This window comes from Mastigoproctus giganteus, chromosome 6, assembly GCF_048544385.1.
Source record: "Mastigoproctus giganteus isolate SK-2022 chromosome 6, ASM4854438v1, whole genome shotgun sequence".
NCBI lineage: Eukaryota > Metazoa > Arthropoda > Arachnida > Uropygi > Thelyphonidae > Mastigoproctus > Mastigoproctus giganteus.
The window spans coordinates 233,902,365-233,918,270 of NC_143580.1; the positions used below are offsets into that span (position 1 = coordinate 233,902,365).

The 15,906-nt window shown below is 36.6% G+C and overlaps 1 protein-coding gene across 1 annotated transcript in view; it reads right to left on the bottom strand.

Moving 5' to 3' along the window:
• Positions 1–2,976: 2,976 nt before the first annotated feature.
• Positions 2,977–15,906, bottom strand: part of LOC150085095 (ATP-binding cassette sub-family C member 10-like) — a 121,693-nt gene continuing 108,763 nt past the window's right edge. The window contains exons 16-17 of the mRNA XM_090376464.1: positions 8,431–8,674; positions 2,977–3,207 (exon numbers count right to left, since the gene is read on the bottom strand). Of these exons, the coding sequence (XP_090232590.1) occupies positions 2,977–3,207; positions 8,431–8,674 (475 nt within the window). The remainder of the gene's footprint in view (positions 3,208–8,430; positions 8,675–15,906) is intronic.

Here is a 15,906-nt window from a genome sequence, read left to right on the forward strand (position 1 = left end):
AGAAAAATTCCTATATATCATTGACAAGACACCATGAGCTATTCTTGCAGACCGTCTGTACTGCTCAGAAAACTTCATATCTGCCTGCACAAATACCACCAGGTCCTTTTCATTCTCTACCACTGTCAGTTTAGTACCGATACTTTACTCTGGGGTTACTGCTTCCCATATGTAGTTGCCACTTCTCAGCCCATCTGCCTAACTTTTCTAGATCCTGTTGCAATTGGATAACAACCCTGCTAACCTTTGTATCATCTGCAAACTTGAACATTTAAGCCTGATATACTCTCATCAGTATCATTGATAAATATACAAAACAACAATGGATCTCACACTGAACCCTGGGGGACTCCACGTTAGTCCATGAAGAGCAGTGCCTGTTGATAAACACTGTCTGCTCAACTTTTCTAGATCCTGTTGCAGCAGCGTACTGTCATTAGTGTCCTTAACAACCCTGCCAACCTTCATATCGTCTGCAAACTTGGACATTAAGCTTGATATACCATCATCAATATCATTTATAAATACAGTAAACAACAATGTACCTAACACTGAACCCTGAGGGACTCCACTAATGTTATTAGTGGAATCCCTCATAACATTATTTATTCATAAATAATTTTAAATGGGCAACAAATCAAATAAACACAAAATGCACCTTAAAATTTGTGACATTCTGAATAAATTAAAGTCAAGCAACATTTTGGAATGGTTGGATTTTAATTAGTTTAAATCAGGGATTTTAATCAGATTGGATTGATATCTATAATTCATCTTTTGTATACAAAACATTTATTCTATTCCGAGTATTTTTAAGACCATTGCACTTGTTTCTGCATTTCATTTATTGCAGTCAAAACATTGTAAGCTGTGAAACATACATACAGAAAGAATATATAATTCTTAAGTCACAGAACTCTATAACAGACAATGATATCCAGTTCTAATTTGATACTGAGGGATTTCTCCAACAACAACAACAACAAAAAAGTCAAATCAGAATTATGGTATTTTCAAGACTAAAAATATAAACAAAACAAGACATTTATAATGTGCAATGTGTAATTGAGCAGTAAATGGAAATTTCTAGGATTAAACCTTGAAAGGAAGCTGACTTTCCTAGACAATATTAAGGAAGAAGTGAATCAGTTAACGAAAATAAGCATGCTTTCTTGCATCATATGCCTCTGCTAATGCTAGTTCACTTAAAGGGACTTCGAGTTTAGTCAGAAACAACAATGGGAGCAAACTAAATTTCACAACCTACACAAGGTACTAATTAGATCCAAAACCAGATTACAGAGTATAGGCTTTTGATTCAGCAAGAAAAATTCAGATGGCTAAATCCTGTCCACCACAGCACATTTCACATCTTGTGTGTGTTCCTTATCTGAGCATCCCAACTGGGCAACTCTGTTTAATCTGAGATGGGAAAATATATCTCTAAAACCAGAGACCATTCAATCAACCATTCAGCTTGACTCCAGGATCATTACAGAATTAAGAAACTTCTGCAGGTATAGCAGCAAATTATGGAGTGCAGTATTTAGATTGCAAAATTAGGAACAGTACATATAGCACCGAATGATTTATAAAACACGAGAGCATCAAAAAAGAAAAATATGTGATTCCAACCAGACACTAACACCTATTTCCAACCAATTCTTCGACAAACCCAGGCCGTCGTAGCCTAGTGGTCAGGCGCGTGGGTGCCTAAGTACACGTGCCTTGAGTCACCGGGTTTCAAGCCCATGGCTACTGAATACGGTGCTGTTTCTTGTATTCAATCTATCATGCGAACTCCTCTGACCATTTGTTCATCCCGGAGTACAAAAAGAAAATTTATTTATTTATTTATAATAATGAATCCTGCAGAATAAAAATAAGATGTACAGTTGTGCTGATTTTTTATTATGTTTGTAGTTGAAATTAGTAGTGCAATTATTATTTATCTGATAAAGTAGGTGAAATTTTTTTTAAATTCGGTCTTGGAAATTGATCAAAAAAACAGTGTCTAAGTAGGAGGAAATTTTTTTGCATTGTTTGGTTTTGATTGAATTGACATAAGGCCAACACAAATGCTATTTAATATTCTTTTATGTAATGCTTTAGGAGTAAATTATTTCAAAAAGCTTTTTCAAAATGTAAACTATAAATTTTTAACAATATGAATGTGATTTATGATATTATGCCTAGTTGCATTTAATTTTTGATTATAGCCTTATCACGTACACCTTTTGGCATCTCTCATATTGCGGGATTAACTTCACAACTGGGTCGTCATGTTGGCAATACCAGGGTACCTGCCCACCCACCGACGAAAGGCCAACAAGCCTGAAATGGTGCCGTCTGGGTAGTGGTACCCCTCCGAGAATAAGTAACAATAGACTTCTCTATTAGTGAAGCATTGCTTATTCGAGGTACTGCAATACATAGTAACTCGTGAAGGATGATCACAATATGAAATAATGAAATGATGCCTTTTACACACGTTCATAGTTTTTTCTTTAAGAGCTATCTATGATGTGTTTACACTGCTCTTAAATAAATCAAGGAAGTAAATTTTTAGACCAAATATAATAAAATTTTATTTTAGCCAAAGGACCAATAATTTTTGGAAAACATTACCACCTGATCTTGTAAAACTAGAGAGGTTATGTAAATTTAAATGTAAACAGTTTTAGCTACCTATTGTGTAAGCCAGATTACACTGGCATGCATGCTAATTTTTGTCACTAATGAGAATTAGATTATGTTAAATAAATAACATGCATAATAAATATTATCTTTTAATTTTTAACTTTATTTTAAATTTCAAGAAACTTACCTTTATATGAAGGTCATTTTAAGAATGGTTTGTAGTTTCCAAATCCACAGTTAATAATAACTATTTACAACGTTATACATAAACACAATACAAAAATAAAAATTAACACAAAACTATTTTATACATTTACATAATTAGATTCTTTATGGTCAGTTACAGAGATCTAAAGGTGAAACAGAGTTATATAGCATGGCAGGGGTATTGATATCAAGAATTTTTCCATCCCCCATTATTAAAATGCGATCACTCTCAAGAACAGTCTCTAAACGGTGGGCAATAGTTAGTATTGTTGTTGTTCTAAATGCACCCTTTATAGTCTGCTGAATAAGACAATCAGTAGCCTTATCCACACTGGCAGTGGCTTCATCTAAGCAAAGTATCTGAAAATGTAAAAACAACAACAAAAATAAAATATACAATACACAGATATGATTACAAACTTTTTTAAAATTGTGCAGGTTACTTTTTAATTGCAAATAAAAATTTTAATGAAAATTTAACTAAGATTACTAAACGACTACATTTAAATAAATTCTTGTACAATTAAACTTCAGAAAATTAGTTTTTCAAACACGCATACTTCATCTTTTATCTTCTTCTAAAATAGGAAGCCCATGATGTTTCTGTATTTAAGTGAATCTAAATTAACCACATTGGCCAGGTAGATATGAAAAGAATAACTATTGATGATCCTGTTCAAGTTGCTGCCACAATGAGTAAATATTTAGCATCTACATAGGGTGGGGATACCAGAAAATATATCAAGCTAAACTGGGAACTAAACGATTTTGTGATAACCAAGAAGAAAGTGAAAGAAAAATTATTGAAGCAAAAAATAAAGTATCGGGGCTGACAGAATCTACCCAACTACATTAATAGTAGTAGCAAAAGAGGTAAGTAAATCCTTGACTGTAATAATGAGGATGTGCCATTGGATTCAGGGAAGATCATTACAAGATTGGAACAACAACTATTAAAAGTGCTTTTTACTGTACAAATTGTATGGAGTATGGAGTAATAGTGCACCTAGAACTGGTGGGGTGATTGCAAAAAGTCTATGGATCAAGAGAGATAACTTTCACCTTCAACTAAGAATAATGGCTCAGTCTATAGCTGTAACTAATGAGAAAAAAGCAATAACTCATGTATTTATGGAAGGGCATATAACAACCCTATGGCACTGAGAAACATTGCCCCAAGCTGGAAAGGTATTAAGCCATCCATGACGGGTTGTTGGAGAAAATTTTGCCTACAGTTCACACAAGACTATGAAGATTTCCAGAAAAAAAAAAAAAAATGGCAATGTGCTACTGCATCAGGATCTAGAAAGTTGGGTGGATGGGATGAGAAGTGGCAACTGAAGTTTAACATTGACAAACCTAAAGCACTGCATACGGGTAGAAGTTACCCCAGAGAAACGTACCAACTGTGTGGTACTACACTTAGGGTGGTAGAAAACAAAAAGGACCTGGGAGTAATTGTGCAGTCAGATATGAAGTTTCCTCAGCAATGCAGACAGGCTGCAAGAGCAGGTCATGGGGTTTTGTCAATGATATACAGGAATTTTGCTAGCAGGAAAAAGAAGGTGATTTTCCCTTTGTATAAGGCAATGGTCAGGCCATGCCTTGAGTACTGCATACAGGTCTGGAGGCCTTGTTTTAGGAAGGATGTAGATTTGCTAGAGCGAGTACAGAGAAGGGCAACAAGATTGGTTAGGGGAACGAAAGGGTGGTCTTACCAAGAAAGGCTTAAGTTCTGCAAATTGCAACATCTGAAGACTAGGCACCTGTGAGAGGATCTGATTGAGGTGTATAAGGCCTTGAATGGGTTGAGCACGCTGAATTCTGATGGGATTCTTCCGCTTGCTCAGATTACGAAGCTAAGGGAGCATAAATTCAAATTGAGGAAAGACAGTTGTAGAATGGATGTGCGGAAATTTGCCTTTAGCCAGCGGGTGGTTAATTGATGGAACCAACCCTTCAATTTGTTGTTGTGGAAGTTGATAGCTTAAATAAATTCAAGGAGGAACTGGACAAACTTTTAGAGGGAATGGCTGTGTGAATTTTTTTTTTTTGGCTGATGCTACATAAGCTCTTACACTTGCTTTCTTGCATCACATGCCTCTATTACTATTAACCAGTCAACATCCTTTTATTGTCCAGATTCAAACTCACAGAACCAACTTTTCTTCTTCCTCATTTATTCATTCAACTTCTGTTTTCTGGCTGGAAGAACAACCTTACTTCATACATATTCCCTGAAAATTACAATCTATAGAAATTCAAGTCTAATGTCAACAAGTATCTTCTTTCATCTTCTCAACCTTCGGCTGATGCACGGTACTAAGTATTATAGGTTCTAATACCTCTCGTGTTTGGGATTTTCACAAAAGAAAAAGAAAAAAAAAAAAAAAGAAGAAAGATGTGTTTGCCACTAAGAGAATAGTAATTCACTATTTTGCCTTTTTCCTGCTATATTTCTCACCTTTAAATGTGTTTTATCCAGTAGTAACTTAAAAAAAAAAAAGAAAAAAAGTAAAGTTTCATCAGCAGTGAAGGTGTTCTGGTCACATAACAAAACATTTTTTAAACAATGTTCCTTCCATTCCTTTGTAGCTTCAGTGTCGATGGCTGCACTTTTGCCCCACACTTCTTCTGAAAGACAGCCCATGACAAATCTTACATTTTTGGAAACATCCATTGGAAGACTTGAAATATTCCTCCAATGAACAAACAATTCAGCCTTAGTCACTCCAAGAGTACTTTTTCAAGATCTGAACACCTTTTGTTCAGTTCAGTTCTGTTTTGCCTTTTGTGCTCTGATCCTACTTGGTGCAGCAGATTTCTCTATGCTTTCAATCTTTTGTTTTATCTTTCAGAATGGTGAATAGTGTACTCTTAGGAATGCCAAAATGTTTAGTAATATTAATATTGGTTTTAGAACACATTTTGGTTTTAGTATTAGTATTGGTATTAGTAATGGCCACATGGTGCAAGAAAGCCTATGGCTTATGCTGCACCAGCCAAAGAGAGAGAAAAAAAAACAAAAAAAAAAAAAAAAAAACCGAATAAAACAATGATAAAAAAAAATAATAATAAATAAATAAATAATAATAATTAATAAAAGAAAAGGTAATTAAACCTATCATCCTATGTGCTTCCCTGACCCGAAGGTACTATCCAGATGACCTTTGAATTTCCCCAAACTGTCAGCCTCTACCACCCATGTAGGCAACTTATTCCAGTAATTTATAACTCGCTGGCTAAAATAAAACTTCCTGCAGTCCAATCTAAACATTTCCCCCCCCGTAACTTGAATTTATGTCTCCTAGTTCTAGCATCATTTATAATCTTGAAAATTTTCGTCCTCATTCATTTTACTGATGCCTCTCAGAGCCTTAAACACCTAAATCAAATCTCCTCTAAGGTGTCTAGTTTCCAAACTCTGCAACCCACATATTCGAAGTCTTTCTTCATAAGGATGCGCTTTTGCCGATCTCACAAGGCGAGTTACCCGTCTTTACACCCTTTTTACTGTGTATTTAATACTATCCTTTGTGTATTTAATACTATCCCCTTTCCCTTACGTAAAGATCCTATCTGGTTTGTTCTGCTCTTCTTGGCATTCATATATGTGAAGAATTCCTTATCCCCCCCCCTCTTTGCTCTGTTTGCTAGTGCCTTTGCCTGTCGAACCTTTTCTATGGCTCTATTACAGATCATCTTGTAGCTGTTATAGGCTTCAGTACTTTTTATTGCTCTGTAACTTTTCCATGCCACCTTTTTCTGCTCAAGTAATGTGGCAACTTCACTATTCATCCAACTTGGAACCCTCCTCGTGGAGTATTTTTTAATGGTAAATACGCATTCAAGGCTTCTGTGATTAATGTTTTAAAGGTATACCATAATTCAATTGCATTTGCTGTCTGTGCGATATCTACCCAGTTAATAGAGGCCATATAGTACCTTAAGGCATCATAATTTCCTTTTCTGAAATTATAACCCATTCCTTTGCCTTTTACTACTGCTACCTCTCTCTCATCATCATCCACCGCAGAACTCCGTGATCACTTCCTGCTACTGGTTCTTCTACTGTCAGCCCTGTTATGTCATCTGATTCATGGGTGATGATGAGGCCTAGGATATTTTTTTTCTCTAGTACTTTCCCTGACATGTTGATACAAATAATAGTCATCTAGTTGATTTAAAAATTTCGTTCCCCATGTCGAGTTTCCTTCCCATTTACTCCAATCAATTAGAGGCAAATTGAAATCACCCATAATAAGACATTGACACTTACTTGCCCATTCCATTTGCATGTAGAGGCTTTCGTCATAATCTTCACAATCACCTGGTCTGTAGATTACTCCTACTCACATTATACCTTTGTTTCCAACTATCTCACACCATACAGGTTCTGTACTAGCATGTGAAACGCCCGAATTCGAGAAAGCTATCGTCGCACTCAGGCTGCTTCTGATAAGAAGCATTACCCCACCACCCCTTCTATCTACCCTATCCTTCCTAAATACATTATACCAGCCATACTGAAACTCATCATCCCCAATTTCCGGGTGGCAACACGTCTCCGTAAGCCCTATTATGTCCACATTACTTGTTTTAAGCAGGCGCCTCCGTAGCCAGATGGGAAAAAGCAGCAGCAGCAGCAGTGCATAGCACAAGCTTCTTGGTTAGACTGGGGTTCGAGCCCGTCACCACCAAATACGGAGGATGCGGAAAGGTCAGGGAATGACCACCACATATCCCGGAGCAATATGGCCTTAGTTGCTAATGCTCCTAAAAACCAAACAAACAACAACTTGTTTTAACCAGCAGTTCGAATTCGCTCATTTTATTGATGGCACTTCTAACATTACTATATAAACAGTTAAGACTTACTGTTCTTGTATATTTAACAACCCTAACACAACCCTTGAAGTTTTTTAGGCTCTCTTCCCTGGCATTAGCTACCTGCTCACTTGAAATGTTTCTGCCCCCAGAACATCTAGATAATATGTCCAGTTGGGGTAACGGATAAGATGTTTTAGAACATCTACAGTTGGTAAAACCTTAATTTTGTCTGTGACTGGCAAAGCTATCTGCTTCATAGAAACTATATCAATAAATCAACAGTCTCTACATACTGTATAATGAAATGAACTTCTATTTGAAATTAACTTGATTACACTGAGTGTGAGAAATTGCCAATGGGTGATTTCTTGCAGTCAAACTGCAAGCTCATCATTAGCTTCAATATTCTTTCATTTTGCAATGTGAATATTGTGATAAAAAAAAATTAAAAAACAAGATAGAATATACCAGTAATTGTGTATAGAGAATTCTTTCATCTTTCAAGGTTATTATTACAAATGTAAAATATTGTTAAGTTTATGGGAATTTAGCCAGGACCTACTACATTCGTCATTATGCTATACATCATTAAAAAAGAGTGTTGCTAAAAAAAGAGGGAGATTCAACTGTATTAATTTAAAATAAGAAAAAAAAAATGTCTGACAAAGCAGAGTATTTATAGAAACCTGATAATTTTATTTCAATTCAATTTCCATGTTGGTAAACTTATCCAAATTGCAGGATTTAACTCACCTTAGTTTTGCATAATAATGCCCTCGAAAGGCAAAGGAGCTGTCTCTGTCCAACACTGAAACATTTTCCTCTTTCTCCAACTTCACTGTCAAGTCCTCCAAATTGTTTTACAGTTCCAGCTAAATGGCACTGCTGAAGTGATCTCCAGAGTTCAGAATCAGAATGAATGCCAGAAGGATCCAAATTATCTCTCACAGAACCACTAAATAGGAATGGATCTTGAGGTATTATGGCTAACTGAGATCTATATGAAAAAAAAAAAAAAAACAGTCATATGAAAGTGAATATCACATAATGGCTATTTTTCACTCTCTGTAAATTAATCAACAATAAATAATAAGTATCTGTAATGTGTTTACTATGATACAAAGAAACAAGACATTCAACTATACTCTTGAGACGCAAAAAAACTTAGAAATCAGTGGGATAAAGTATAAAACTCACAGAAGGTTTTTATGCTAATACAGTAAGAAATGGAACTGGCTATATGGCTATGGAACTGCAGAAAATAATCAAGAATTTCAACAGATGTAATGAGAATGCTAAAACTAGCCCGACATCAAACTGGAAAATTCCAAGCAGAAAATACATCTGTAAGCAACTTACATGGATATATTAAAAGTCAGTGGGCATAAAAAAACGGCAGACTCTCACTTGTTTACATACTAATGATAGCAGTTTTATTCATAAATTTGATGAATTTAGGATACTGGATAAGTCAACAAATACAGACATACTGGAATATCAGAAACATGGTATCATTCTGATATCCTGGATGCAGAATTTGAATATGACAAATACAATGTATACAGGAAGGCAAGACAGGTCTAAAAGAGAGAGAGAGAGAGAGAGAGAGAGAGAGAGAGAGAGAGAGAGAGAGAGAGAATGTTTTTAATCACCAAGCATATTGGGATAAGAAAAATGAGAGTAAAAGTATGCTATATGGTAGATGGCTGAGATGAGTATAACGAACATCTTTATAGGCAAATATCGTGGGCCAGCAAATCAGTATATGCTCTTGTTTATACTCTGGCATGACCACCAGGTCAAAGGAATTTTCAGTCAATTGTAAATACAATCATTAATTGCATTTAGCAGTCATGCAAGATTGAACCACAGTCCACTCTAAGAGCATGGCACTGCACTCTTGCTATGACAACTCGGTGAATTCAGGCCTCTTATTCTAGTGGTCTTTTACTTATATAAATATCTTATATACTTATATAAGTATCATATCGAAGTCAGTCTATGGAACTGAGCAGTGGTTCCAAACTATGAGGTTTCCTGTATGGCGGTGGGGGAAAAGAACGTTTCACTGCTTTGTTGGATGAGAATAAATGCTCATTCTAACAAATCCAGCTATCCAATGTGAAGAATAAATAAAAATATATAAATTTTCACTTTATACTTGGAATGGCCATACAGAGTCAGAGGAGTTTGTATGATAGAGACTGCAAGAATATTACAGTATTTTGCAGTATAATGGATATTCAAAAATGCTGTTTAACTCTGTACTTACACCATGGCCAATCAGTTATGAAGAAAAAAGGGAAAGATGGGAATGGATGAGAATAAATGCTCATTCTAACAAATCCAGCTATCCAATGTGAAGAATAAATAAAAATATATAAATTTTCACTTTATACTTGGAATGGCCATACAGAGTCAGAGGAGTTTATATGATAGAGACTGCAAGAATATTACAGTATTTTGCAGTATAATGGATATTCAAAAATGCTGTTTAACTCTGTACTTACACCATGGCCAATCAGTTATGAAGAAAAAAGGGAAAGGTGCAATGAAAACAGGAAGTGCTATTACATAAAGTATGAGAGCAACTAGCACTGATCCTCTATATTAGCTGTTATGTATATTGAAGGGTATTCTAATGTAATTCCAGGAAGGTGAACATAACTATTTTTAAAAGAAATAATAAATCTGAATTAGACAGGTGTTTTATGAAACTTTGGAATGAAATAAACAAAGGGAAATTTAAAATTATTAATATTTAGTTTTAATTTATTATTCAAATCTAATATATTTTTTTGTGATAATGTTAGGAGAGGACGGTACCAGTTTGTAAGAATCACTCTCATGTAGCTCTTTGTTTAGTGTATCAAAATAGAAAGTCTTACATATAAAGGCATAGTTGTTGGAGGCTTTGCCTACTGTGTGTACTAGCAAAATGCTCATGTATTTCTTGTAACTAGATGTACCCGACGTAACGTACACATCTTTCTGATTATGGCATAAATAGTTTAATCTAGATCCTTCAGTCTTCATCATTCTTGTTTAGCAGTGATATAATTCAACAGCAGTCACCTGTGGGATATATGAATATGTCTCTATTTGCAGGTGGTTTCCCGTCTTCTCCAAAAAATATTGCAGCAATCTCCATTTTGGATGTAGGTGCATTATATTGTCTCTTAACCACCTTGTCAAATTGTTGCATTACTTCAGCCATACACCCCTGGTCTGATTGTTTTTCAAGCCATTTTCAAGCCTTCAGCAGAATCAAAAATATAAAGATGTCCCCACATCCTGGCTTATTTGCCTCATTTGGATATAGTGGTGAGACCAAAAGGTAAATCTGGCCGGTATTCTAAAACAGTATGGACCATTTCCAGGCTGTGATTTAACCTCTGTGCCCATTGATGCGAACGCCATTACTGAGTTGTACTCTCATACATGTTATGTTCTCTGTAGTTATTTGCTTCACGTGTATCCCCTGTAAGCAGCTCTTGTAATAGAGTAGGTGACTCAGACAGTGGGTCAAGTGAAACCTTTCACGTGAAGCATTTAGCATATTTATTCAATGTGTTTAACTCATGTCCCCAATATCTTGCATTGCAGTACTCACAGTTGTAACACATATTTCCGATGTCATGCTCTTCCACAGAAGTACCAGATGCGAATAATCTATTGATTATTCGCATCTGGTACTTCTATATGATTAGTCCTATGGAGTTTTACTCATCTTCTCATTTCAAATCTTGCTTCTCTTTCTTCAATGTTTTCTGTCCATCTTCGTAGTCGTAGAGTCTTGTTTTGGTCTCTTAGTCTATTACATCTCTCTTCTAATGTGTTATTAGCATTTCTTCTACATTCTCTCAAAGTTCTTACACACTGTTCAGCCATTTTCACACTTCTTAAAATTTAGAACAGCTTAATAAAACTGAAGATAGATAAAATAGTGTTATATGCCTAATGAATCTGATGCGTATAATGAGCAATTGTGCAGAGAAATAGAGTGGGCCAGTAAATCAGAATATCTTATAATGGCGAATTTTAACTTTCCAGATATTGACTGGAACTTATGGGTTGGTCACTCGCACACTAGCAAGACTTTGTGGATTTATTAGATGACTGTTTTCTACAGCAAAATGTTCAACAGAAGATCAGAGAGAGTAATACTCTTGATCTGATTATCAGCAGTGATTATTCATGCATTAAGAATTTGCAGGAAAAGGAACCAATGGGTGACAGTGATCACAATGTATTGATGTGGGAATTATTTAAAGATGTAACTACCATCAAAGCTAAACGGAAGGGCTTTTGCTTTCATAAAGGTGACTACAGTGGTCTCAGACAGTTTTTAAATTCTGTAGAATGGGATCAACTGATCATGTTACCAATGTTGAATTCTAAATGGGAAACCTTCAGGGACTTAATTTTAGAGGCTATTAGGCTTTTCATTTCAAATAAGAAATACTGTTCAAGGTTTAGGCCTAAATAGATGTCAGATAAATTAATGAGGCTCGCGGCAGAGAAGAGAAATTGGAGAGTTATTGCATTAAGGTTATGTTGTTACAATGGATAAAGGGATGGTTGAGTGGGAGACGAAAGAGAGTGGTAATAAATAGACACTGCTCTTCGTGGACAAATGTTATTAGTGGAGTTCCCCAGGGTTCAGTGTTGGGCCCATTGTTGTTTTGTATATTTATCAATGATACTGAAGATATATCAGGTTTAATAGTAGTAGTAGTAGTAGTGGCATGTGATGCAAGAAAGCAAGTGTATGAGCTTATGCAGCATCAGCCAAAAAAAAAAAAAAAAAATCACACCATTGCCTCCAAATGCCTGTCCAGTTCCTCCTTAAATTATTCAACCTATCAAGTTTGTTCCAGCAATTAACCACCCGCTGGCTAAAGGCAAATTTCCGCACATCTATTCTACATCTGTCTGTTCTTAATTTGAATTTATGCCCCCTTAGGTTCGTAATCTGAACAAGTGGAAGGATCCCATTAGAATTCAGCGTGCTCAACCCATTCAAGGCCTTATATACCTCAATCAGATCACCGCGCAGGTACCTAGTCTCCAGCCACTTCATTCCCCTCACCAATCTTGTTGCCCTTCTCTGTGCACACTCGAGTAAATCTACATCCTTCCTAAAATGAGGCCTCGAGACCTGTACGCAGTACTCAAGGCGTGGCCTGACCATTGCCTTATACAGAGGGATAATCACCTTTTCCCTGCTAGCAAAATTCCTATATATCATTGACAAAACCCCATGACCTGCCCTGGCAGCCTGTCTGCATTGCTCAGAAAACTTCATATCTGACTGCACAATTACTCCCAGGTCTTTTTCATTTTCTACCACCTTAAGTGTGGTACCATACAGTTGGTACGTTTCTCTGTGGTTACTTCTACCCATATGCAGTACATTGCATTTGTCAAGGTTAAACTTCAGTTGCTACTTCTTAGCCCATCTGCCCAAATTATCTAGATCCTGTTGCAGTAGCACACTGCCATTACTGTCCTTAACAACCCTGCCAACCTTTGTATCATCTGCAAACTTCGACATTAAGCCTGATATACCTTCATCAATATCATTGATAAATATACAAAACAACAGTGGACCTAACACCGAACCCTGTGGGACTCCACTAATAACATTAGTCCACAAAGAGCAGCACCCATTGATTACCACCCTCTGTCTTCTCCCACTTAACCATCCTTTTTATCCATTGTAATGTCCAAATTTGCAGATTATACAAAGGTTGGCAGGGTTGTTAATGCTACTCCAACTGGATCTAGATAAGTTGGGAAAATGGGCTGAGAAGTGGCAACTGAAGTTTAACATTGACAAATGCAAAGTACTGCATATGGGTAGCGATAACCGAAGAGAAATGTACCAACTATGTGGTACTACACTCAGGGAAGTGGAAAATGAAAAAGACCTGGGGTAATTGTGCAGTCAAATATGAAGTTCGCTGAGCAGTGCAGGTCATGGAGTCTTGTCAATAGTATATAGGAATTTTGCTAGCAGGGACAGGGAGGTGATTATCCCGTTATACAAGGCAATGGTCAGGCCACACCTAGAGTACTGTGCACAGGTCTGGAGGCCTCATTTTAGGAAGGATGTAGAGTTGCTAGAATGAGTAGAAAGAAGGGAAACACGATTGATGAGGGGAACAAAGGAGTGCTCTTACCAAGAAAGGCTTAAGTTCTGCAAATTGCAGTGCCTGGAGAGTAGGCACCTGCGAGGTGATCTGATTGAGGTGTATAAGGCCTTGAATGGGTTTATATTCAAGGGAATGCTGATGGGGTTCTTCCTCTTGCTGAGACTAAGAACCTCAGTTTCAAACTGAGGAAAGATAGTTGTAGAATAGATGTGCAAAAATTTGCCTTTAGCCAGCGGGTAGTTTATTGGTGGAACAGGCTTCCATATTTTGTTGTGGAAGCTAATAGCCTAAATAAATTTAAGGCTAAGCTGTACAGGCACTTGGAACGAATGGAGGGGTGAAATGGGAGCATTTTTTTTTTTTTAATTTTTTGGCTGATGATGCATAAGCTTGCTTTCTTGCATTGTATGCTTCTACTAATGCTAATAAACATACATCGATATCTTTTAGGCATAGGCTGCCTTTCTTTGGTCGAAAAACGCTAGTACAAAAATTAATAAAGAATGTCAGGTATAGTAGTCATGCAAGGTGAACCATGTGAACAGGTGCTGGCAACAATTAGCAGTTCGAAAATTTCGGCAGCATGCCTAAGCGTTTTATATATATATATATACAGATTGTGTTTTGACCTTAGAAAAATTGTAATATCTAATATGATTATATGCAAATTTAGAGTATACTTTGGAAAAATGATATAAAAGTTCTGAAAAAACATTAGTAATACAAATTTGAAAAGCCTCAACTATTGTATTACGATTATATGCCAATTTAAATTTAAGGGTTAACCTAAACGGTTAACGTCAGTGTCGATCCACTGGTGATATTCTGGCTTATGTTACCCATTTATGGACTAATTCAATGGAAAGGTTTGGTGAAACACAAGTAGTTGCTCTTGACATCTCAAAGGCTTTCGATCGTGTTTGGCATAAAGGTCTTCTAAACAAGCTTCCATCTTATGGTTTGCCAACTGTTTTTAGTAATTGGTTATTCAGTTTTCTCTCTGATCGCTCACTGAGGGTGATGGTAGATGGCTCTCTGTCTTCTAACTTCTCCACTAATGCCGGTGTCCCTCAAGGTTCAGTTCTTTTCCCCCACTCTTTTCCTCTTGTATATTAATGACCTTCTTCCACTGACTGGAAATCCTATCCATAGTTTTGCCGATGATAGCACATTGCATTCCACTTTCCATTTTGAGAAACCTTGTCCTGCTTAATCAGCTTAAATTTCTCGAAAATCTGCTACCAATTCCTTAAATGTCGATCTTCAGGTAATTCTCCAGTGGGGAAAAGACAACTTAGTTGATTTCAGCCCTTCTAAAACTCAGTCTTGTCTTATATCTCGCAAAAAGGATTCTTCTGCTCCTATGCTTATCTTTAGTGACACTCTGATTTCTAGGCAAAATGATATATCTCTTTTGGGGATTACCCTGACTTCTAATCTCTCTTGGCACAAGCACATTACAAATATTGCTTCCTCTGCATCTAAAAAACTTGGTTTTCTCTTTCGCTCTAAGTGTTACTTTTCTTCCAAACAGCTGCTCACTCTGTATAAATCGCAAATCCGCCCTGCCATGGAATATTGTTCCCACATCTGGAGTGGTGCCCCCAAAACCTCTCTCAGGCTTCTTGATTCCATTCAGAAGAGGGCAGTTAGGTTAATTAATGATTCACCTCTAACAGAGTCTCTCCACTCGCTGTCTCATAGACGTACTGTTTCTGCTGCATGCCTCTTCTACAGATACTTCCATGGGCATTGTTCTTCTGAATTGGCTTCTATAATTCCCGCTCTCTCTTTCAAAACAGTCCGAACACGTGCCGCCACCAGCCAACATCCATTTACTGTCCAACTTCAAGCTCACAGAACCAACTTTTCATCTTCCTCGTTTATTCATTCAACTGCCGTTTTCTGGAACAACCTTCCTTCATTCGTATTTTCTGAAAATTACAGTCTACAGAAGTTCAAGTCCAATGTCAACAAATATCTTCTTTCGTCTTCTCAACCTCCAACCCAAGCACAGTACTAAGTACTATAGGTTCTAATACCTCTCTTGTTTGGTGTTTACATAAAAAAA